At 42.7% G+C, this 23,849-nt stretch overlaps 1 protein-coding gene across 1 annotated transcript in view; it reads left to right on the top strand.

The window, feature by feature from the left end:
* Positions 1 to 23,849, top strand: part of LOC120980653 (serine/threonine-protein kinase D3-like) — a 138,024-nt gene that overhangs the window by 47,415 nt on the left and 66,760 nt on the right. Inside the window, exons 3-5 of the mRNA XM_040409889.1 lie at positions 10,249 to 10,387; positions 16,140 to 16,268; positions 18,208 to 18,386. Coding sequence (XP_040265823.1) covers positions 10,249 to 10,387; positions 16,140 to 16,268; positions 18,208 to 18,386 — 447 coding nt within the window. The remainder of the gene's footprint in view (positions 1 to 10,248; positions 10,388 to 16,139; positions 16,269 to 18,207; positions 18,387 to 23,849) is intronic.

Below are 23,849 nucleotides of genomic sequence, written 5' to 3'. Positions count from 1 at the left end.
TGCTGCTGGGTTGTTGCCCTCCTACGGCCTCCTCCACGTCTCCTGATGTACTGGCCTGTCTCCTGGTAGCGCCTCCATGCTCTGGACACTATGCTGACAGACACAGCAAACCTTCTTGCCACAGCTCGCATTGATGTGCCATCCTGGATAAGCTGCACTACCTGAGCCCCTTGTGTGGGTTGTAGACTCCGTCTCATGCTACCACTAGAGTGAAAGCACCGCCAGCATTCAAAAGTGACCAAACATCAGCCAGGAAGCATAGGAACTGAGAAGTGATCTGTGGTCACCACCTGCAGAACCACTCCTTTATTGGGGGTGTCTTGCTAATTGCCTATAATTTCCACCTATCGTCTATCCCATTTGCACAACAGCATGTGAAATTGATTGTCACTCAGTGTTGCTTCCTAAGTGGACAGTTTGATTTCACAGAAGTGTGATTGACTTGGAGTTACATTGTGTTGTTTAAGTGTTCCCTTTATTTTTTTGAGCAGTGTAGTATCTAATGTATGGCTAGCTATAGTTAGAAAAATGTTTCAGGCTGCAAGCAACTTTTTTAACTTTCCCCTCTTTCCTCTTGGTGTTGAATATGTAATGCAATGTTTTTTTCTTTACATATAGTTCGAAAAGCTGTGAAACATAATACAAGATAACTAGGAGTATACCAAAAAAAGAGAAAAGGCCATCTCATAGTAGAGCATGTAGCAGCTCATACTTTTTTCTAAAAGTGGTGGAAACTTGCTTAACTGTTTTGGTTGTATGATAGACACAACAACCTGTATAGCGTGCAATATCATAAAAACATATCATCTCTGCAGGTTCACTGATGTTGTTCTACAACTTAATTCATCTATTAACTAGAAGATATTTGTTCACTGCACATGTCTCATTTTATCTGATGAATAGGTATGAACCTCAAAATGCCTTGTAAACCTTAAGACTATCCAGGTGTTTCCTTGGTTTTCACCCTTCAGCCCCTATACAGGAATATGGTCTTCACTGCAAGTGAGCCACCAGGCTGATACCTCTTGGAATAGTCCTAGTGTAGATGGCAGCTAACGGATGGTGGTCAGAGACACCAGTGCAAAGCAACAAGGGATCAACTGCCTTGGTGCCAGAGGTCAGGGCAGCCAGAGTTTGTGGGGTTCCGTGAAACTAATCTGAGGTCAGGACAGACAGCAAAGCGTCAGTACAATAGACAGTCAAAGGTCAATGCAGTCAGTGGAGTATCAGAGTCGGTTAACAGGCAGAAGTACGGTACATGGGCAGACAGAATAGCACCCTCTCACTGGAAAACTACCAAGCCAGGTATTTAAGCTCATAGACCTCCCAGAGGGGAATGTGCAGAAGTGGAGCAGCAGTGGGCATGGGCCGCTAACACTTCATCAGTCCTAAAAGTAGATAAATATAACCAGATAAAACAAATGAGTCAAAATTTTACACTTGCTTATTTATTTATTCAGGAAATGGTCCAATATCACATATCTGTGAGTGGCAAAAGTATGCAAACCTTTGCTTTCAATATCTGGTATGAACCCTTTGTGCAGCAATAACTGCAACTCAACGTTTACGGTATTTGTTGTCTAGTCCTGCACATCACCTTGGAAGAATTTTTATCCCTTTCCTCTGTACAAAACAGTTTTAACTTTTTTTTTTAGTGGGTTTTCTCCCATGAACTGCTCACTTCAGGTCCTTCCACCACATTTCTTTTGGATTAAGGTCAGGACTTTGACTTGGCCACTCCAAAACTTTAATGTTATTATTATTTAACTATTACTTGGAAGAACGACTTGTGTGCTTAGGGTTGTTGTCTTGCTCTATGATCCACCTTCTCTTGAGATTCAGCTTAGAGACTGTGGTCTTCACCCTTTAACCCCTATACAGGTATCTTGACTCTGCTGTAGGGGAACTACCAGGCCACTTTACAAGAAGTCAGTACACAGGGTCCAAGCTGCCAGAACACAGGAGCAGGGGAGCCAGTGAGCAGAGCGATGCAACCGCAAGCACGGGCCACTGTCATAACAGATGTCCTGATATTTTCCTTTAGAATTTGCTAGTACAATTCAGAATTTATTGTTCGATTAATGATGGCAAGCCATCGAAAACAGGACCAAATCATGATTCTACCACTGTGTTTTATAGATGGGATGAGGTTTTACACTGGAATGCAATGTTTTCCTTTCTCCAAACACAACATTTCTCCTTTAAATCAAAAAAGTAATAATTTGGTCTCATCTGTTCATAAAACATTGTTCCAGTAGACTTCTGGTTTATCCAGGTGATCTTTAGCAAACTGCAGATGGGCTACAATGTACTTTTTGGAGAGCAGCTGCTTTCTCCTCACAATCTTGCCATACACATCATTGTTGTTCACTGTCCTCCTGATGGTAGACTCATGAACATTAACATTAGCTCATGTGAGAAAGGCCTTAAGCTGCTTAGAGGTTACCTTGGATTCCTTTGTGACCTGGTAGACAATTACACACCTTGCTCTTGGTGTGATCTTTATTTATCGACCATTTCTGGGGTGGATAATAATAGTCCTTAATTTCCTCCATCTGTACACAATCTCTGACTCTAATGAGTCCAAACTCATTAGAGATGGTTTTGTTACCAATTCCAGCTTGATGAGCATCAACAACTCTTTTTTTCTGAGGCCCTTGTCTCTTTTGTTCATGCAATGATACACTTTCACAGACATGTGTTGTGAAGTTCAGACTTTGATAGCTCCCTGGTCTTTAAATAAACAGGTTGCCCACTCACAGCTGATTCATTTCAATGGGTGTGTGCACATTTTTCACGCATCATTACTGCCTTCAGGAAAAATTGCAGCTAGTTCTATATTATGTGTTTTTTCATGCAGCTCTGGTTCCATAGAAGTGAATGGAGCTTCAGTGAAAAACATATTGCCTCTGGATGCAATGTGTTTTTTACTGATGGTTGCTAGGAGTTTTGTTTCATGCTCGTGAAAAACGCTTAAAAAAATGATTGCACCCACGCAGAACAAACTGAAACGCTGAACGCAGTCGCAGACAAAACTGACTGTACTTGCGTTCAAAACCATCAGTTTTTTTCCTGAGCAGACCCTGAGCGTATCCGTATCATTCGTGTGAAAGAAGCCTAAAGCGTTGTGTTGAATGAAGTGGAATATTCAGCACTTCCATAAGATGGATGATTGTAAAATGGAATAAAGATATATGTCTGCTTATTGCTGTACTGTATTCTTCTGACATGTCTCTGTACATAGCGGAAGATAAGTGTATCTATAATAAGCTTAGGGCTTGTTTACATCACCGTTATGGATTCCATCATTGTTTTCCGTTATAACATGGTTATAACGGAAAATAAAGGAATCCATAAGACAGAAGTCAAAACGGAAGCCTTTAAGAGGCATTTCGTTTTGATACTTCATAATACAAGTCTATGGGCAGCATAACAGTTCCATCCTGGTTTCCATTATTCAGGAGTCCAGCCCTGAATAACGGAAACCAGGACGGGTCCGTTATGCTGCCCATAGACTTCTATTATGACGGAATGCAATCATAACAAATCTGTCTGGTTTCCGTTATGCAAGACGGGAAACAAAGTCCTGTCGACAGGACTCTTTTTTCCGTTCTGAGTTATTTTTTTGTTCTTTGTATGTTTCTAACTAGGCAAATGGAAGGAATTTACAATTCACTTACTGCATCCCCAGTTGCTGGTTTCTCATTGTTCACTGAGGGTCACATGACCTGTGATGTCAGCCTCTCTCCCTGCTCTGATGATGATTCATGCACAAGCCTGAGAGAGCAGATATGTGTTTGTACACTAGACATCACTGTGCTGGCCACGCCCCCTGCTCTGCCATCTGCTGCTGCTGCTGCTGTCTGCCCTTTGTCTCCCTCCCACTGGATACTTCAGGAGAGATTAACCCCTTCAGGAGCACAGACTCAGGGCTGAAGGCTTTACTGAGTAGCTACATGCAATGAGGAGACAAATGCTGGGCACAGGAGCTCACAGACTAGAGGAGTTCTGCAGAATATTGCGCAAGAACAGGTAGGGGGAAGATCCTGTGTGTATCAGCAGTGTCATTGTACAGCTGGGACTTGTAGTCCTACAGATACAACATGCTGCTGAGTCTCCCAGCAGGCAGACATGTCACTCAGGGCAGCACTTGTATTGTTACTGCAGGTAAACAAAGGACCAGAAGAGGGAAATGAGGAAATATAATTTTTTTAACCTATAACTTGCTTAGCTCAATTATATATTGCTGCCCATTAGATTTACAGTGCTATATATATTTTTTTCATAACTTGGACAACCCCTTTGAATCCAAGACTAACCCTTGTATTTCTGTCACAGATTTGTAGTTTGTTATGCTGCGGATCCGACCTTGAATTGGCCTCATTTGAATGCGGCTAATCTGTGTGTGGTCACCTGCTGCAGTTTGTGCAGAAACCATTCCAAGAAAGTGCATGTGATTTTTTTTTTTTCCTGCAATGTGATTTTATAATCTATACACTAAAAAACTGTGTTATAGAAGAAAGAAGAGAAGTGGATTCAGCATGTTTGCTGTGTGAACATACCCTAAGCCTGAAACAATATTGCCAGGGGCAACCTCTTGCTCCATTCCGTCTCCAACTATAGTTATCCAGAGAGTTATTCCCATTAACTACTGATTCACAACTTGTTTGTATGTATACAGCCTTGTAGTCAATTAGATTTACTCCAAATTGTGGCTTTATGTTCTATAAAGAGGTTCTCTCATCTGACACTATAGTTCTCAATATAGGTGCAGGTCACAGCAGTGGCACCTGCATCTATCAGACAAGATCCTAAGACAAGATCCTAGCGGTGTGCCCCCATTGTCTCAGATGAGACCCCCCTTTAAGCTTCTGTTTAAAATGTGGCATCCCTGGAGGTTCTTCATACAAAGAGTTATCCCCATTAACTACTAATTTACAACTTCTTTGTGAATACAGCCTTGTAGTCAATGACATAGATTTACTCTAAATTGTGGCTTCATGTACGGTAGTTTAAGCTCCTGTTTGAAATATGGAGTCCCTGGAGGTTTATCATACATCAAAAAGTCTGATTGACTAATTATTTTCATTCAGTTCCAACCCCATTTCAGGGAATCATATAAGGGCGCTGCCACACGTCATGACTGTGCTGTGTGTTTGGTGTGGCAAAAAGAATGCTTTTTTAAATATTGATGACCTATCCTCAGATTGGTTGGGGGTCGACTACCGGCACCCCCGACGATCGGCTGTTTAACGATAAAGCAGTGACATAACTGAGTGGCCCAGACTCACTGAGTATACTAGGAAAGCTGCTCAGCTTGTATACTGTAGGCTATATATACACATGTAATCTTCTCCATGGTATCGGGGTGACTGCTCAACCTGTTGTCCTAGCAGTGTTACTTCTAAACTATGAGAAGTGGAGCAAATCAAAGGAATGGACATCCATAATGGTGTCATCATACCCTGTGGTAATAAACTCAATACATTCCAGTGTACGTGGAGAAGACTTCCTTTATCGGGTTGTTCTACAAGGAGGATGTGTTTCGGGGACAATAATCAGATCACTAATTTAGTAGAGTTTGTCCCTTGAAGGCTACATCCAATCAAGCAACTCTGAAGACTTTATTGCCACAGGGGTTTGACATCGCTATACATGTCCATTTCTTCTGATTTATTATTTCAAATTCAAGTTCCTTTTTCTTTTATATTTTAAGACAAATATATGAATAAATGTATGAACCTAGGTGATGAATAATTTAGTTTTCTTTCCTCCTATTTTGTGATTTATTTGCTTTCTATGTTTTCTCTCATTATCACTGAAGGACACCTAACGTAGAAGTGAGATGTAACAAATGAAACAAGCTCCAGGTAGAATATTTGGCACATTCCAGTCAATCCACTTCTTTATGCCTAGGTGCACCAGAGCATAACGAACTGGACCTGTACAACAAGTTCTACCACATCCCTGCACAACATATACAAATTGCTAAAGTTCTCTAGCCATATCATATCGGAAAAAATCTAAAAATCTTTAATAGCACTAATGCATTATCAAATAACTTTCTTGTATAGGCACATGTCTAATGCTAGCTTTAGCACTTTAGTTTACCCATACTAATTTGCACCAGAACGGAATGTAGAGGTGTAGCTAGGGTTCCTGCAACCGGGGCAAGGATTCAGATTTGCGCATCCCCACCCCATGCCACTCAAACTTACATAAAGAGGGGGACAGTTAAGTGGCGTGAGCAGCGGGGCGCAGCAAGTTTTTTTTACACTAAGCCACTGCTCAAACTCCGGCCAATGCATAACTATACTCACCTAGTACTACTTGCCTAATAAAATTTATCATAGGGTACACGTCGGTTCCGATACAGCTTGTAATAAATTAAAGAACCAACTAGTCCTACCACATGCATGGTGTCACAGGAGCAGGCACCCTCAAACTGCGGCCCTCCAGCTGTTGTAAAACTACAACTCCCACAATGCCCTGCTGTAGGCTGATACCTGTAGGCTGTTCGGAAATGCTGGGAGTTGTAGTTTTGCAACAGCTGAAGGGCCGCAGTTTGAGGATGCCTCCACTGGAGTGTCGGTGTGATGTCCACTGGATCCAGAACAAGGTCCCTGTGGTGATAGAGAAAAAAGAATAATCACATAAGGAAGGGATGGTGACTTTACCTGGTAAATACCTACGAGGGGGGCACTGTGCTGGTCCTGTAAGACCGAGCCATCCCATTGTATAATAGGGTAATCTAGGGCATTTCCCATTAGTGCTATCACATTGTATTAATGCTCACATTGTGCCCCCTCACAGTACTAGTGCCCACATTGTGCCTCCTTTTTAGCTGAAATGCCCACATTGTGCTACCTCACAGTAGTTATGCCCACATTGTGCCCCCTCATAGTACTTATGCCCACATTGTGCCTCCTTTACAGCAGAAATGCCCACATTGTGCCCCCTCACAGTAGTTATGCCCACCTTGTGACCCGATCACATTAGTTATGCCCATCTTTTTGCCCCTTCACAGTAGTTATGTCCTCCTTTTGGCCCCTCACTGTAGTTATGCCTAGCTTTGTGCTCGTCACAGTAGTTATGCACATCTTTTTTTCCCCTCACAGTAGTTATGCCCATCTTTGTTCCCCTCACAGTAGTTAAACCCATCTTTGTGCCCCTCACAGTAGTTATGCCCATCTTTATGCCCCCTCACAGTAGTTATGCCCAACTTAGTGCCACTCACAGTAGTTAAGCCCATCTTTGTGCCCCCTAACAGAAGTTATACCCACCTTTGTGCCCCTCACAGTAGGAATGCACACTTTTGTGCCCCCTCACAGTAGTTATGTCCTCCTTGTGTCCCCCAGTGCCCTCTGCAGCTCCATGAAAGTAAAAAAAACAGAAATACTGCTTCTCTGACTTGACAATATGATGCCACACACATCAGCGCTGCTGGCTGTGCAGGAGGCTGATTCCCAAACTTTCACCACTCCTCCCACACAGCCAGCAGTATGATATGCGGCCTGATGGGGGAGCATCAGAGCTCAGCAGAACAGTGAACAGGGAGTGGATGGCACGTGTCCCTTCTACCCCCCTTGCTACGCCCCTGCATAATGATTTTATGCATTATGTGGTACATTTATTAAGGCCAGCTTTTTCCATGCCAGTCTCAAGTCCCTCTGCACTGCTGGAGGAATCGCCAATGTTATGTAGAGGCGCAGACCTCTATATAAGTTTGGTGCTTTGTCTGGCAGGCCATGCGTCGGACTTAACTCTACACCAGCCTTCTTGCTGGCGTAAATTTAAGTCATTTTCCACTCCAAAAATGGAAAATGATAAATGAGTTGACGCCTTTGGAAAGGTGCATGAGCAGGGAAAAGTCGCAAATTTGACTGCACAAATGTACCCCCATTTTAATGCAGTAAATGTCCCCCTATGTGTGCATAGCCATGTATGGAGATAGGTTCTCAGTTCTCTACACTATTTAGGGCTCGTTCACATCACCGTCTGGATTTCCGTTCTATTCATCCGTTCAGAGGATGAATAAAACGCAAATAAACGGATCCGTTGTAAATCCCATTCACTTCTATGGAGGTGATAAAGTGTCAGTTACACTCCGTTTGGCTCCTTTCCGTCAGCTTCATGTTATTTTAGACGGAAAAAAAAATCCTACATGCAGGACTTTTGCTCCCGTCTAAAATAATAGATTTGTGACGGATCCGTTTTGTTTTGCATTAAAGTCAATCAGTGACGAATTGTAATGGATTGCTTTGTATGTGATCCTTTATGCAATCCATTTTTCTGTTCCGTTTTTCTGCTCATATGAAATTTGAAAAACAAAAAAACTGATCCATTTAAAAACAATGAATAATGGAACATAACGGAAAGCGAACGGATGCATTGTGTCCATTTTTTAAACGGATCAGTTTCGTCAGTCCGTTAAAAAGACAGAAAATATGCTTTCCGTTAGTGTCTGTTGGCTTTTCGTTATTTATTTAATTTCCGTTATTTTGAACGGATTACAAATATAACAGAAAGCCTAGCGGTAATGTGAACGAAGCCTTAGTCCCATGGCTCCATTTAAAAAAATAATCATATGCATTCCTGCCCGATCACTATCTGTAAAATGTGATCTTTGACAATTCCTCACCACCACCACCCTTTCTTTCATAATTCCAAATTTCTGCCCAAAATGACTTGAATTATTTTTCTTTTCTTTTACTTGGCCTTTTATGTATCCTGTACAGTTTTAGAATTCATCAATAGATCAGAAACACATAACACTGATAAGTGCAATGATCCTCTGTGGGCATCTAGTCTTATCAAGAGAACAATATCACTGTCATACTGTTATCCCAATTCTACACCTACTATTATAATTATTTACTCTGCATCTTTCCCTGACAGCAGCAGTAAACTGACATTGTTTTACCTAACTACAGTATATAGATTTTTTTATTTCTGCGTGCTGACTGCTGCAGAAGGACAATATTTTTGTAGTTAATGTTCAACAATATAGTACTGCTGAATAAAAAAGAAAAATCCAAAAATTAAAAAAAAAAGGTTTTCTATTAATATAGTGGGTGATTTATGACCAGATATACGCCACTTTTGTGGCACTTACCTGGCGCAAATTCTGTTGCACGCCAGGTCTAAAAAAGTGGGCATGGCAGGGATGGGACAACAGGCCTGTCGAATTTCATTCATCATTTCTACACCTGTTTTAGGCTGCATGCACACGAACGTGGTTTGGTTGTGGCTCAGGTGCGGACCCATTCACTTCAATGGGGCAGCAAAAGATGCGAACAGCACTCCGTGTGCTGTCTGCATCCATTGCTCTATTCCGTAGCCCCGCAAAAAATTTGAACATGTCCTATCTTTGTCCGTTTTGCGGACAAGGATAGGCATTGTTACAATGGATCCGCAAAAGAAAGGATGCCATATGGACGTCATCCCTTTTTTTTTCGGATGTGCAATTTGTGGACCGCAAAATACATACAGTCGTGTGCATCTAGCCTTAGGCATAGAAAATGGTCTAAATGTAAGCCAGCAAGGAAGCAGTCTTACATTTAGAATCGGGGCTGCATGCACCAAAGTTATGTAGAGGCCTGTGCTTCTACATAAGTACGGCGATCCACTGCCGGCTATAGGGCTTATTAAGACCGGAGTCTTAATAAATGTGCACCATAGTGTTTAAAAAAATACCACTTTCTGCTGAAAGTGTCCCTTTTAAGAGACATCTGTATGTTCTGTATTTATATTGCATTCTTGTACACACACACACACAAACGATAATAGTGGTACCTTTTTTGTTTTGGTCCGATTCTGTAAAGCTGCAGAAACGAGGTTTTAATGGTATCCATATGAGGGCTCACAAGTGGCCAGGGTGGCGTTCTTGCTGTAAGTGCCCAGGCTCCTAGGCGTTATGTGCTCCTAACTCCTCCCCAGTGTAAGTCGGGCCAGACCTTTCATGATGTGTGTGCACAGTTCACCGCTGGGCCTGGGCATGCGCTCTCCGATAACTACTGAGGGCATTGGCTTCATTTGCAGCAGTGCGCATGCGCTGGCTACTGGAGTAAAATTGGTAAAGATGGAAGAGGCGATTAGGTGCGTTTATTCTGCTCCCTATATAGAATGATTATCTATGCCTTTTAATGTAGCTATGTGGTCTATGTATTATCCAGTGTTATGCTGTGCTCATAACTTCCATACATTTAGAACATCCTGTGTATTAACTTTTTTTATGTTTGCTTTTAGTATCCTGAATATGGATTTTTGGGTGTTTCCGAAAAGATTCAACTTTTTCGCCATAACCTAAACTCAGAAAATGTCCTGGAGCTTCTTATACCCAGCAATTTTATAGGAGAAGGAGAATTAATTGAAGTAATTCTTCCTGGTGAGTATCTAATGTGCTGCTATATCATCAAGCTTACATCCTTTGTTATATACAATGCATCCAGTGAGGCTGGAGACAGGAATACAGTGCAGGTAGATTATTGTAATTAGAATAGCTAGGTTGCGTAATGGTGGTCAGATAGTTAAAGGGGTTCTGCACTTTGTTTAAACTGATGATCTATCCTCTGAATAGATCATCAGCTTCTGATCGGCCGGGGTCCGACACCCGGGACCCCCGCTGATTAGCTGTTTGAGAAGGCAGCGGCAATCCTGCAGTGCCGCGGCCTTCTCACTGTTTAACGCTGGCCCAGTGACGTCATGACTAGTATCACTGGCCTGAGCGGGGCTAAGCTCTGTTTACTTGAATGGATCTTAGTCCGGCCAAGGCCATTGATACTAGTCGTGACATCACTTGGCCTGCGGTAAACAGTGAGAAGAGGGCGGCGCTGCTGGAGCGCCGCTGCCTTCTCAAGCAGCTGATCAGCGGGGGTCCCGGGTGTCGGACCCCCACCGATCAGAAGCTGATGATCTATCCAGAGGATAGATCATCAGTTTAAACAAAGTGCAGAACCCCTTTAAGGAATGTGGTAAGGTGGAATAGGGAAAACCAGTTAGGTAACATAGGTCAGGGACAGGGAGAACAGGTAGGCAGTGCCATGGTGCAGCCAGAGGAAGAGTCAGACAAGCTGGAGTCCAAGAGGATCATAGAGAGAAGGAATACCTGAAAAAAACTCACAAGTCTTAACCCCTTCCTCTTTTCTAATCCCTGCCTTCCCAGGGCCATAACTTTTATATTTTTCCTTTCACATAGCTGTATAAGAAGTTGTTCTTTGCAGTCAGCATTTAATATTGGATACAATGTGATAGGAAACTAGAGAAATCCAAATGAGGTGGAATTGGAAAAAAAACTGAATTCTGCTGTAGTTTTATGGCCTTTTTTACAACATTTCATATGCAGCAAAACTGACCTATTAACTTCATTCACACTTTATTATTTTTACCCCTTGAAGGGGTTGTCTCGCTTCAGCAAATAACATTTATTATGTGAAGTAAGTTAATGCAAGACACTTTCTAATGTATTATTATTTCCTATATTGCTTCCTTTGCTGGCTGGATTAATAAATGTTATTTGTTAAAGTGAGACAACCCCTTTAAGCCTCCATGACGTACAGGTTCGTCATGGCAGCAAGCTACACACAGCCAGGGATCTCGGCTAACCGTCCCGGGATCAATGAGGTCGGTCCCAGGCCGGTGATCATTGTAATTGGCCGGTCAGGGCAGACTAGGCAATCAGATTATCCTAATGCCGGCTGAATTATATAATGTTTAATTAATCATCCCCCCCTTGCCCCCAGTGCTAAATGATGTCTCCCCTTTCCAGAATGGCCGGTGGCAGGCAGCTCTTCCCCCTCCCCTTCCCTCGCCTCCCCCACCGCAGTTAACATCAGGATGGCTGAGCGGTTGCAGAGTGTCAGCTGTAATATACAGCTGAGACTCTGCTTGAAACGGCTGACATAAGTGCTGGTGCATAGGGACCACTGTATGGAAGGGGTTAACATGGGGAGAGAGCTCTCTTCCTCTCCCATCGGGCTGCTGCTATCCCGTGGCAGCAACCCAATGCTTGAAGGGTTATGGAATATCTGAGCCTGATTAGGCTCCTGCTAAAGGCAGGAGCCTGATCAGGCTTACTGTGAATGAAAATACACTGCAGTACACTATGCAGTGTACTGCAGGGTATTGTAGAGCCATCAAACCCACTGAATCTTCAAGAACCAAGTGGGTCTGGGTTCAAAAAGTGTAAAAAGAAAAGTGAAAAAAAGTAGAAAAATAATGTAACTTTTTCCTATATCCCCACAAAAAATGTAAAAAACAAAACAAAAAAACACTAAACATGTTTGGTATCGCCGCATCCATAACGACCTGCTCTATAAAAAATATCATATGTCAGGGGAACATTGCAAAAATCTGAAAAAAAACGGTGCCAGAACAGCTATTTTTGTTTACCTTGCCTCACAAAAAGAATAATATTGAGCGTTCAAAAATCATATGTACCCCAAAATAGTACCAGTAAAACTGTCACCTTATTTCATGGTTTCCAAAAGGGGGTCACTTTTTGGGAGTTTCTACTGTAGGGGTGCATCGGGGGGGAGGGTTTCAAATGGGACATGGTATCGAAAAATCAGTCCAGCATAATCTCCCCTCCAAAACCCATATGGCGCTCCTTTCCTTCTGCTCCCTGCCGTGCGCCCTTACAGCAGTTTACGACCATATATAGGGTGTTTCTGTAAACTGCACAATCAGGGTAAAGATATTGAGTTTTGTTTGGCCGTTAACCCTTGCTGTGTTACAGGAAATAATGGATTAAAATAGGAAATCTGCCAAAAAAGTGAAATTTAGAAATTTCATCTCTATTTTCCTTTAAGTCTTGTGGAACACCTAAAGAGTTAACAAAGTTTGTAAAATCAGTTTTGAATAGCTTGAGGGGTGTCATTTCTAAAATGGGGTAATTTATGGGTGGTTTCTACTATGTAAGCCCTACAAAGTGACTTCATAACTAAAGTGGTCCTTAAAAAAGTGGATTTTGGAAATTTTCTTAAAAATTTTAAGAATTGCTTCTACAATTCTAAGCCTCTTAAAAAAAAAAAATTACATTTACAAAATGATTCAAGCATAAAGTAGACATATAGGAAATGTAAAAGTAATAACTATTTTGTGAGGTATCACAATCTGCCTTAAAAGCAGAGAAATACAAATTTAGAAAAAAAATATTTTTTTCCAAATTTTCAGGATTTTTTTTTTTATGAATAAAGCAGATTTTTATTGACTCAAATTTACCACTATTATGAACTACAATGTGTCACAAGAAAACAATCTTAGAATGGCTGGGATAAGTAAAAGTGTTCCAAAGGTATTCCCACATAAAGTGACACAAGTCAGATTTCCAAAATTTGGCCTGGTCCTTAAGGTGAAAAATGGCTTGGAACCAAAGGGGTTAATAGGGACATTTTGAGAAGTGGTGATGCTAATGATCTTTAGTTTATTTTTTATTGTTTTTTTATTTTTAACATATGTAAAGGTGGTGTATTTGATTTGTTATATTTTTTTATATTTTAAAATAAGTGTGAGATTGTTTCTCCCAAACACTGCAATGTCTATCGGAGAAGCTATTTTTAGTATGGTTTGCTCCTACCATAGACTGCAATGATTTAACATTGCAGCCTATGGGAGATTTAATGTGTTCCTATCAATCCCTGCCACAGGAAGGTCCTGATATGAATTTTGCGGTGACAGGCCTTGGGGCCTTCAGAAAGCCTGAGGCTATCATACCAATGGAAAGGTTATGGTTTCTTCGCTGTCTTCATGGAGCCATCACCAAATTGTTTATTTTTTGTTCAAATATCCATGTGAGGGCTTGTTTTTTGCTGGACAAGTTGTACTTTCTAATGCGACGGTTTTATGTGGCATACCATGTAGTGGGAAGCGGAAAAAAAATCCAAATGGGGTGGAATTGGGAAAAAAAAACACGCAATTCCTGCACAGTTTTATCGGTTTTGTCCCTACGGCATTCCTTTTGTGGCAAAACTGACCTGTGCCCTTCTTTCTCTGGATCAGTACAATTACAAAGATGTGTATACAAAGGGTGGCACAACTGACCCAGAGGCAATGGTAGGTGCTCTGATCGATATTACACCTCCAATCACGTAAATAATTGCAATATAAATAATCGGCACTGAATACCCTCCACATTCAGCGTGAAAGAAGGGTATTGAGTTCCGATCGTTTATTTATATTACAATTACAAAGATACCACACATGTATAGGTTTTATATGTCTAAATACTGAAATAAATAAATTAATGGGGTTCTACAGTTTGTTTTCACTGATGATCTATCCTCTGGATAGATCATCAGAATCTGACCGGCGGGGGTCCGACACCCGGGACCCCCGCCGATCAGCTGTTTGAGAAGGCAGCTGCGTTCACTTGAATGAAGCTTAGCCCCGCCCAGGCCAGTTGATACTAGTCGTGACGTCACTGGGCCAGCGGTAAACAGTGAGAAGGCTGCGGCGCTGCTGGAGCGCCGCTGCCTTCTCAAACAGCTGTTCGGCGGGGGTCCCGGGTGTCAGACCCCCGCCGGTCAGATACTGATGATCTATTCCAAGGATAGATCATCAGTTAAAACAAACTGCAGAACCCCTTTATAGCTTTGAAAAAAAATATTTATTTTACATCACCACATTCTAACCCCCATAACTTTTGTATAATTATGTCTACTGAGCTGTGTGGGAGCTCATTTTTTTTGCAGGATGATCTGTAGTTTTTATTGATACCATGGAGTATGTGTGTTTTTTTGATCACATTTAATTAAAAAAATATTATTTAGAGAAGCGATAAAAAAATGATGAATAGGCGTTTAAGATACTTTTTTCCGTTACGCCATTCGACATATTGTAATTTGTTTTTAATAATTTGATAGTAAGGGCGTTTTCGGATGTGATGATGCCCATCATGTTTATTTATTTATTATTTATGTATTTATTTTTTTAATCTAAGGAAAGGGAGTGATTAAAATTTTAATATTTTTTTTAATATTTTTTTATTTATTTTTTTAATTGTTTTTATTTTTTTGGAGCCTCTTTAGGAGGCTACAATCCCCAATACTTTGTTTTTTATTGAACATTTTTCTACTCCCATAAGGAATATAGAAAAACATAGATTGCTGATTTATTATGTTGGCCGGCCACCTGCTGGCCAACGTAGGAATTGCAGCTCTAATATGCTGGGACTCTTCAGAGAGACCCAGCCTATTAGAATTAATTACCGACACCCCTGATCGCTGCATGGGGATGCCGGTATTAATCCGGAAGCGCGCGGTTCCTTGTTTCTCACCGTTTAGATGCCATGATCACACTTGATCATGGCATGTAAGGAATGTAATGTCTGCGATTGGCATTATTGCCGGTCATAGACATTAGCTGCGGGCCTCTGTGGGCCTCACCATTTAGATGCTGTGTGCACACTTGATCACGGCATGTAAAGGCTGTTGTCTGCAATCGGCATTATTGCCGGTCACAGACATTAGCTGCAGGCCTCTGCTGTTTAAAACAGCAGAGACCTGCCAGCTATGGCGCCCGCTGCATAGGAGAGCGTGCGCCATGTTTAAGGATCACACCAGCACCGTACATGTACAGCGCTGGTAGCAACTGGGTTAAAGTCCTGTATATGTATGGAGCAAGTTGGGACGGGGTTAAAGGGAATCTGTCACCAGTTTTATGGTGTCCTCACCAAGGTAATCATTTCCTTTAATATTCCCAGCTGTTTTGCTAAAATCTGATATTCATGAGCTCCCCTCCATCTGTTACTTTCAGTAGAAAAAAAAAATAGCAGCAGGGGTGGGGAGAGCCTGTAGCAAATGAATATCAGATCTCATCGTCATGTGCTTGAGTTGTTAGAACCTGGCACGACATGTGGGAAAACACATGAGTACGGCATATTTAGTCCTGTTTAGTTAGTGAACGGAAGAACTACAAACGACTCATAACATTTGACTGTGCAGAGAAACGGGTTGCCAGTAATGAGTAACTGGATATTTCAGATGCTTATTGTAGAGATTTATACTATAAAATGCTCTTCATCAATATTCACCATGAGCTGAATTCTGAGAATATTCCTTTGTTCAGTGTTTGGTTATTATAATTTATTTGCTTAATCTTTTGAAAAATGACAACTTTAACCATTATTCTCTTTTATACAGCTTCTGTGTCCCTTGACTTCTCAATCCGACCTCACATCCTACTAGTTCATTCCTACAAATCTCCAGCCTTTTGTGACTATTGTGGAGAGATGTTGTTTGGCTTGGTGAGACAAGGTCTAAAATGTCAAGGTAAATTTAAAAAATTGTATGGATTGTATGATTAAAGGGAATCTGCTCTGAAACACCACCCAAACGATGTAGTGTATGGTCTAAGTTATGCCAAGTCCAGTTCTTGAATTTTTATCTTAATACTCACTTGCAGCTTGACACTATGCTCCCACAAACCAGCAGTAAACTGCATAGAGGGGACTCCTGTGCTCATGTACATAATGGAGAGGACTCAAAGAGGAGTCTTCTCAATGCATGTTACTGCTGGTTTGTTGGTGCAAAGAGTCAGAATGCAAACGATTATGAAGGTAAAAATGACATAACCAGACTCGGGATCACTTACACTATACACCGCTTACTCTAGTTTGGGGGTGTTTTGGAGCTGACAGATTCCCTTTAATGAACATGTCTTACTTATCTTGGACTGACCCTATGTGACAGCCTGTATTAAGGTACCCATCAGGGTTGCCAACCATAATTTTTCTTTTTTCTGGACAACTTATCCCAAAATCACGGACAGCCAATATTGATTTACGGACAGCTTGGAAAACTATAATGAACGATAAAGATTATAAGTAATACATGTCTATAGCTCAGTATACTGATAAGAACTCATTACCAGCATTTACTGTGAGCTGTAAAGTGATAATTACCACCAAAATAATCTAGTCAAGAACCACCAGCCTAAAAAGAAATTAAGGACACTATTTTTTTCATGCACACAGGAAACAAGATACTTATTTTTATGGACTGTCCAGAAATTTCGGGACGGTTGGCGACCCTGGCTCCCATACACCTTTAATAGCTCTCAACAGTGATTCCTCCTGACTCCCCCATATAGGTGCATGCTCAGTTTGGCCGAGCAAGTATGTTTTTTCAATGGCAAGAGATGAAAAGCCGCTGGTGGACACCACTGGGGCAGTGGCTTATCTCTTGCCACTCTTGCCAGAACAAAAAGATGGGGCATTGTAATTCAACTTGCGCAATCCTTTTTTCCTGACATCATGTGTTGGGGGAGAGTCTCGAGGCTACTATACACATTAGTCAGCCAGCCCTGCCGAAATCACCTAGTTCGGCCGACTATAATCTAATGTGTATGGAAGCGTTTACAATCCAGAGCTGCAATCACAATTTTAGATCTTCATGGCTGAAATCTCCAGCACATGTTGCCAGCTGAGTGGTTCTACAGAATCTGCTTTGGTGATGTGCATTATGGCAAGTGTCTTCTTCACACTGGGCACTGCCCTCTGTATTATTTGACCTAATTAACGATAACAACCAAAGTAGACATGAAGACGTTCTATATAGATGGAGAATCTATTTCTCTGGTGGTACCAAAGAACCACAGTATGAATAACGATAGATTCCTATTTTTATGAAGAGGGATGTTTTCCATGATTATATGATAGTATGGATGGACTGGGAACTTAAAGTGGCCCTGGAAAAAAACCTAAAAGTGGCCCTATATTGTAGGCAGGTCTCAGTTGTCAGAAGGTGGGCCAACAGAAATAGGCAGGGCTAGAAATACTGTAATGCAGTACAAAATACCACCCCAGCAGAACCTAATAACCCAGTACTGCACAAAACACTGCCTCAGCAGAACCAAATACCACAGTGCCACCGGTCAGGTCAAAAGAATCTGATGCTCCTAAATTAATTAATGCTGAGAGCATCAGATCGTTATGTACCCGGCCGGCAGCCATGAGAAGGTTCGGGCAGCCCCCTGGGCATTGGTCCACCTGAAATTTTCCTGTAGGGTCTGTAGTGGCCAGTCTGCCTCTGTATGACAGTGACACTAATATAGTACTTAAAGATTTAAGGGCTAAAGTATCTCACGAGACTGAAGTCTGAAAGTGAAACTGCATAATAAAATAAACTAAATTACATTTCTGTGTTTTATGGCAATAAATATTATTGATGTATTGTTTATTTGTGTATTTTTACCTTTCTAACATTTCAGGCTGCGGTCTTAACTATCACAAGAGATGTGCCTTTAAGATACCTAACAATTGCAGGGGTGTCAAAAGAAGCCACCTTTCCAGTAGATCATTTACAGGAGCAAGTTCTTTCACCAAACAAAGGACGTTACCTACTGGAGGCAGTCTAGAGGACCTAGGAGCGCATTATTCAGAGTCACAGGTAAGATCTGCAGTTTTATGACCATCAGAGCTACTGTATGTTTCCTAACATGTTACCTTAGTCACTAGCAAGTTGATTGCATTTCAATATCTCAAAATTGCATTTCAAAATCTTGGGGGAATTGATTGGTGATTTGTGAAATGGGTCATGTCTAGAGTTGAGCGAACCCGAACTGTAAAGTTCGGGTTCGTACCGAACTGTAAAGTTCGGGTTCGTACCGAACTGTAAAGTTCGGGTTCGTACCGAACTGTAAAGTTCGGGTTCATACCGAACTTTAGGTTATTCGGCACCCGGACCCGAACCTGAACATTTACGTAAAAGTTCGGGATCGGTGTTCAGCGCTTTCTTGGCGCTTTTTGAAAGGCTGCACAGCAGCCAATCAACAAGCGTCATACTGCTTGCCCCAAAAGGCCATCACAGCCATGCCTACTATTGGCATGGCTGTGATTAGCCAACTGCAGCATGAGACCCAGCCTCTATTTAAGCTGGAGTCACGTAGCGCCGCCCGTCACTCTGCTCGGATTAGTGTAGGGATAGGCTGCAGCTGCTGTGAGGGAGAGATCAGGGAGAAATCTTATGAAGAACTGCTTCTTTACTCAGCGATCTACAGCAAATGTGTTTTGTGGGTGCAGTGCACAATTGTTTTAAGCCTGCCCTGAGCCAACTACTACTGAAAACGAACTTTTTTTCCTTCAGTTACTCAATATCAATACATAATCGGCAGCCATTTTATGCAGCGATAGTGCACCAGCACAGGATATCTGCATGTCTGCAAGTCCAGAAATACTGCTTTGAGACACTGGGGTTAAAAAAACACTTTTTTTTCATATAGTGCACATCTAGGATTAGACGTGCATAAGTAATGTGTCACATTTAGGCCAGAAATACAGCTTTTTGCTTACTGGGGTGAAAAAAAAACCCATCTGTTTCATATAGTGCACATCTAGGATTAGACGTGCATAAGTGAGTGTCACATTTAGGCCAGAAATACAGCTTTTTGCTTACTGGGGTGAAAAAAAACCTCTGATATACTGCACATCTGGGATTAGACATGCATAAGTGAGTGTCACATTTAGGCCACAAATACGGCTTTTTGCTTACTGGGGTGAAAAACCGTCTGATATACTGCACATCTGGGATTAGACGTGCATAAGTGAGTGTCACATTTAGACCACAAATATGGCTTTTTGCTTACTGGGGTTAAAAAACCGTCTGATATACTGCACATCTGGGATTAGACGTGCATAAGTTACTGTGAAATTTAGGCCACAAATACCGCTGTCATATAGAGTTTAAAAAAAAATTGTGCAATACTCTACATCAGGATTTTTATTGGCGGTTAATTATTAACAGACTTAACCACTTTTTACTTTGCTTGGTAAACGCTAACTATGAGGCAAACATCTAATAAGGGACGCGGTCATGGTCGTGGTGTTGGTGGAGCCTCTGGTGCAGGGAGAGGACGTGGCCGTTCTGCCACAGCTACACGTCCTACTGAACCTACTACCTCAGGTCCCAGTAGCCGCCAGAATCTACAGCGATATTTGGTCGGGCCTAATGCCGTTCTAAGGATGGTAAGGCCTGAGCAAGTACAGGCGCTAGTCAATTGGGTGGCCGACAGTGGATCCAGCACGTTCACATTATCTCCCACCCAGTCTTCTGCAGAAAGCACACAGGTGGCGCCTGAAACCCATGCCCATCAGTCTGTCACATCACCCCCGTGCAAATCGTGGAACCTGTCTGAGCCTCAAGTCATGCAGCAGTCTCTTATGCTGTTTGAAGACTCTGCTGGCAGGGTTTCCCAAGGGCATCCACCTAGCCCTTCCCCAGGGGTGGAAGACATAGAATGCACTGACGCACAACCACTTATGTTTCCTGATGAGGACATGGGAATACCACCTCAGCACGTCTCTGATGATGACGAAACACAGGTGCCAACTGCTGCGTCTTTCTGCAGTGTGCAGACCGAAAAGAAAGTCCGGGAGGAAGACTGGGTGAAAGACGATGCAGGGAACGATGAGGTCCTAGACCCCACATGGAATGAAGGTCATGCCACAGTGGTGAGACCGAGCCAACAGCATAGCAAAAAAGGGAGCAGGGTGCAAAAGCAGAGCAGCCGTCGCCAAAACTGTTCGCCTGCTACTGGCCACCGTCACCAGGGACCGAGCACACCAAAGGCAGCTTCAAGGAGTTCCCTGGCATGGCACTTCTTCACACAATGTGCTGACAACAAGACTGAGTGGTTTGCACGCTGTGCCATCAGAGCCTGAAGCGAGGCATTAACGTTCTGAACCTTAGCACAACCTGCATGACCAGGCATCTACATGCGAGACACTGGCTGCAGTGGAGTAAGCACTTTCAAAACCAAGAAAGGGCTCAGGCCTCCTGCTCCCTCTTCTGCTGCTGTCTCGGCCTCTTCCTCCGCCTCTGGAGGAACGTTGGCACCCGCTGCCCAGCAAACAGAGGATGTGCCACCAACAACACCACCTCCGCCACCAAGCATCTCCACCATGTCACACGGAAGCGTTCAGCTCTCCATCTCACAAACCTTTGAGAGAAAGCGTAAATTCCCACCTAGCCACCCTCGATCCCTGGCCCTGAATGCCAGCATTTATAAACTACTGGCCTTTGAAATGCTGTCATTCAGGCTGGTGGAGACGGACAGCTTCAAACAGCTCATGTCGCTTGCTGTCCCACAGTACGTCGTTCCCAGCCGCCACTACTTCTCCAGGAGAGCCGTGCCCTCCCTGCACAACCAAGTATCGGATAAAATCAAGTGTGCACTGCGCAACGCCATCTGTGGCAAGATCCACCTAACCACAGATACGTGGACCAGTAAGCACGCCAGGGACGCTATATGTCCCTAACTACACACTGGGTAAATGTAGTGGCGGCTGGGCCCCAGGGGGAGAGCTGTTTGGCGCATGTCCTTCCGCCGCCAAGGATCGCAGGGCATCATTCTTTGCCTCCTGTTGCCTCCTCTTCCTACTCGGCTTCCTCCTCCTCTTCTACCACCTCCTCATCCGGTCAGCAACAGACCTTCACCACCAACTTCAGCACAGCCAGGGGTAAACGTCAGCAGGCCGTTCTGAAACTGATGTGTTTTGGGGACAGGCCCCACACTGCGCAGGAGTTGTGGCAGGGTATAGAACAACAGACCGACGAGTGTTTGCTGCCAGTGAGCCTCAAGCCCGGCCTGGTGGTGTGCGATAATGGGCGAAATCTCGTTGCAGCTCTGGGACTAGCTGGTTTGACGCACCTCCCTTGCCTGGCGCATGTGCTGAATTTGGTGGTGCAGAAATTCATTCACAACTACCCCGACATGTCAGAGCTGCTGCATAAAGTGTGGGCCGTCTCTGCGCTCTTCCGGCGTTCTCATCCTGCCGCCGCTCGGCTGTCTGCTCTACAGCGTAACTTCAGCCTTCCCACTCACCGCCTCATATGCGACGTGCCCACCAGGTGGAACTCCACCTTACACATGCTGGAAAGACTTTGCGAGCAGCAGCAGGCCATAGTGGAGTTTCAGCTGCAGCACGCACGGGTGAGTCGCACTGCTGAACAGCACCACTTCACCACCAATGACTGGGCCTCCATGCGAGACCTGTGTGCCCTGTTGCGCTGTTTCGAGTACTCCACCAACATGGCCAGTGGCGATGACGCCGTTATCAGCGTTACAATACCACTTCTATGTCTCCTTGAGAAAACACTTAGGGCGATGATGGAAGAGGATGTGGCCCAGGACGAGGAGGAGGAAGTAATTTCCCTATCCACATTTGTTTGCAGAACAGTTGTCATGCTCTTAAGCACATTTTGCTGCCTTTTGCAGCCCTCTATCTCTTTCCAGGGCTATTTTGGAGCCATTTTAGTGGCCAAAAGTTTGGGTCCCCATTGACTTCAATGGGGTTCGGGTTCGGGGTCAAGTTCGGGTCCCGAACCCGAACTTTTTTTTTCAAGTTCGGCCGAACCTGCCGAACCCGAACATACAGGTGTCCGCTCAACTCTAGTCATGTCTATGGCTCTTGAATTGCTCCCTGTATAAGCAATACACTGTATATAGTACTAAGGACAGATTGGATCTCATCCTGGAAGACCAGTGAACACATTCCCTCAGCCTTTCTTTGGGAAAGACGTTTCTAATTTCCTTGACCAGCACGAGATCCTACTTATACTGCTCCTGCATACGGTTGTAATGTGCATGAGCCATAAGACCTAAACTGATAATTCTAAAGGGTTTGTCCAAGTTGTTTAAAATGTCCCAATGACACTAAATGTAATAAAATAAAAAATGAAGCTATACCCAGTTATTTCCCTACTTTTTTCAGCATCGCTTCTTTGGTATCCCTGACAATTGTCCCTGACACCGCATGTGGTTGCTGCAGGCAATACGTGGCCTCAGCAGTCTCATGCTATACTATACTGTGGCTATACCGTTCATGTGAGGTATACGGGATGTCACTGCTGCAGCCATTTAAAAGATTCAAGCGTGGAGAACCAGAGATGCAGTGCTGAAAACGGTGGGGGAGTAACAGATAAGTATAACTTTAACATTTTTTATTACATTTTGGAGCATTGGGGTCAATTGGGGACAATTTTAAAGAGCAGAAAATGACTTTAAATGGGTTCTTCCATTAACCCTTAAAGGACCCAGAGAGTTCTTCACTCCTTGCCTTCCCATGGTCCTAACTTTTTTATTTTTCCATTCACATAGCCTTATGAGGGCGTATTTGTTTGCAGGACAAGTTGTACTTTCTGATGGCGCCATTTATGGTTGCATACCATGTAGTGGGAAGAGGAAAAAACATTTCAAATGGGGTAGAATTGGAAAAAATGCAATTCTGACAAGTTTTTTTTTTTTTTCACACCCTGCACTATGCGGTAAAATTGACTTGTTATCTTCATTCTCCAGGTCAGTACGGTTGCAACGATACCACACTTGAATAATTTTTCTTGCGTTTTAATACTGAATTTTGTTTTTAAACCTTTAAGAAAAAAATAACATTCTATCACCATATTCTGACCCCTATAACTTTTTTGTAGTTATGTGTATGGGGCTGTATGAGGGCTCAATTTTTGTGGGGCAATCTGTACTTTTCAGTGATACCAATTTGAAGTGTGTGTGACTTTTTGATCACTTTTTATAAAAAAAATTATTGGGGAGTTGAAGTGACAAAAAATAGCAAATTGGCAGTTTTTTCCCCGTTTTCCGTATGCCATTAATATTGTTATATTTTAATTGTATGGGCACTTTCTCATGCGGCAAGGCCCATGATGTTTATTTTTTTTATTGGTTAAGTATTTTATTTTATCTTAAGGAAAGGGGGGTGATTTTTTTAAATATATTTTTAAAAACTTTTCATAAACTTTTTTTAAAACTTTTTTTAAGTCAACCTGGGTGACTATAATTGGCAGTCATTAGATTGCCCATTGTGTTCATTGATGGCTATATAGCCATCATTGAACACT

The sequence above is a fragment of the Bufo bufo genome, chromosome 10, assembly GCF_905171765.1.
Source record: "Bufo bufo chromosome 10, aBufBuf1.1, whole genome shotgun sequence".
Lineage (NCBI taxonomy): Eukaryota > Metazoa > Chordata > Amphibia > Anura > Bufonidae > Bufo > Bufo bufo.
Note: the sequence above shows the minus strand (reverse complement) of the source record. Positions and strands in the feature narration are given on the sequence as shown.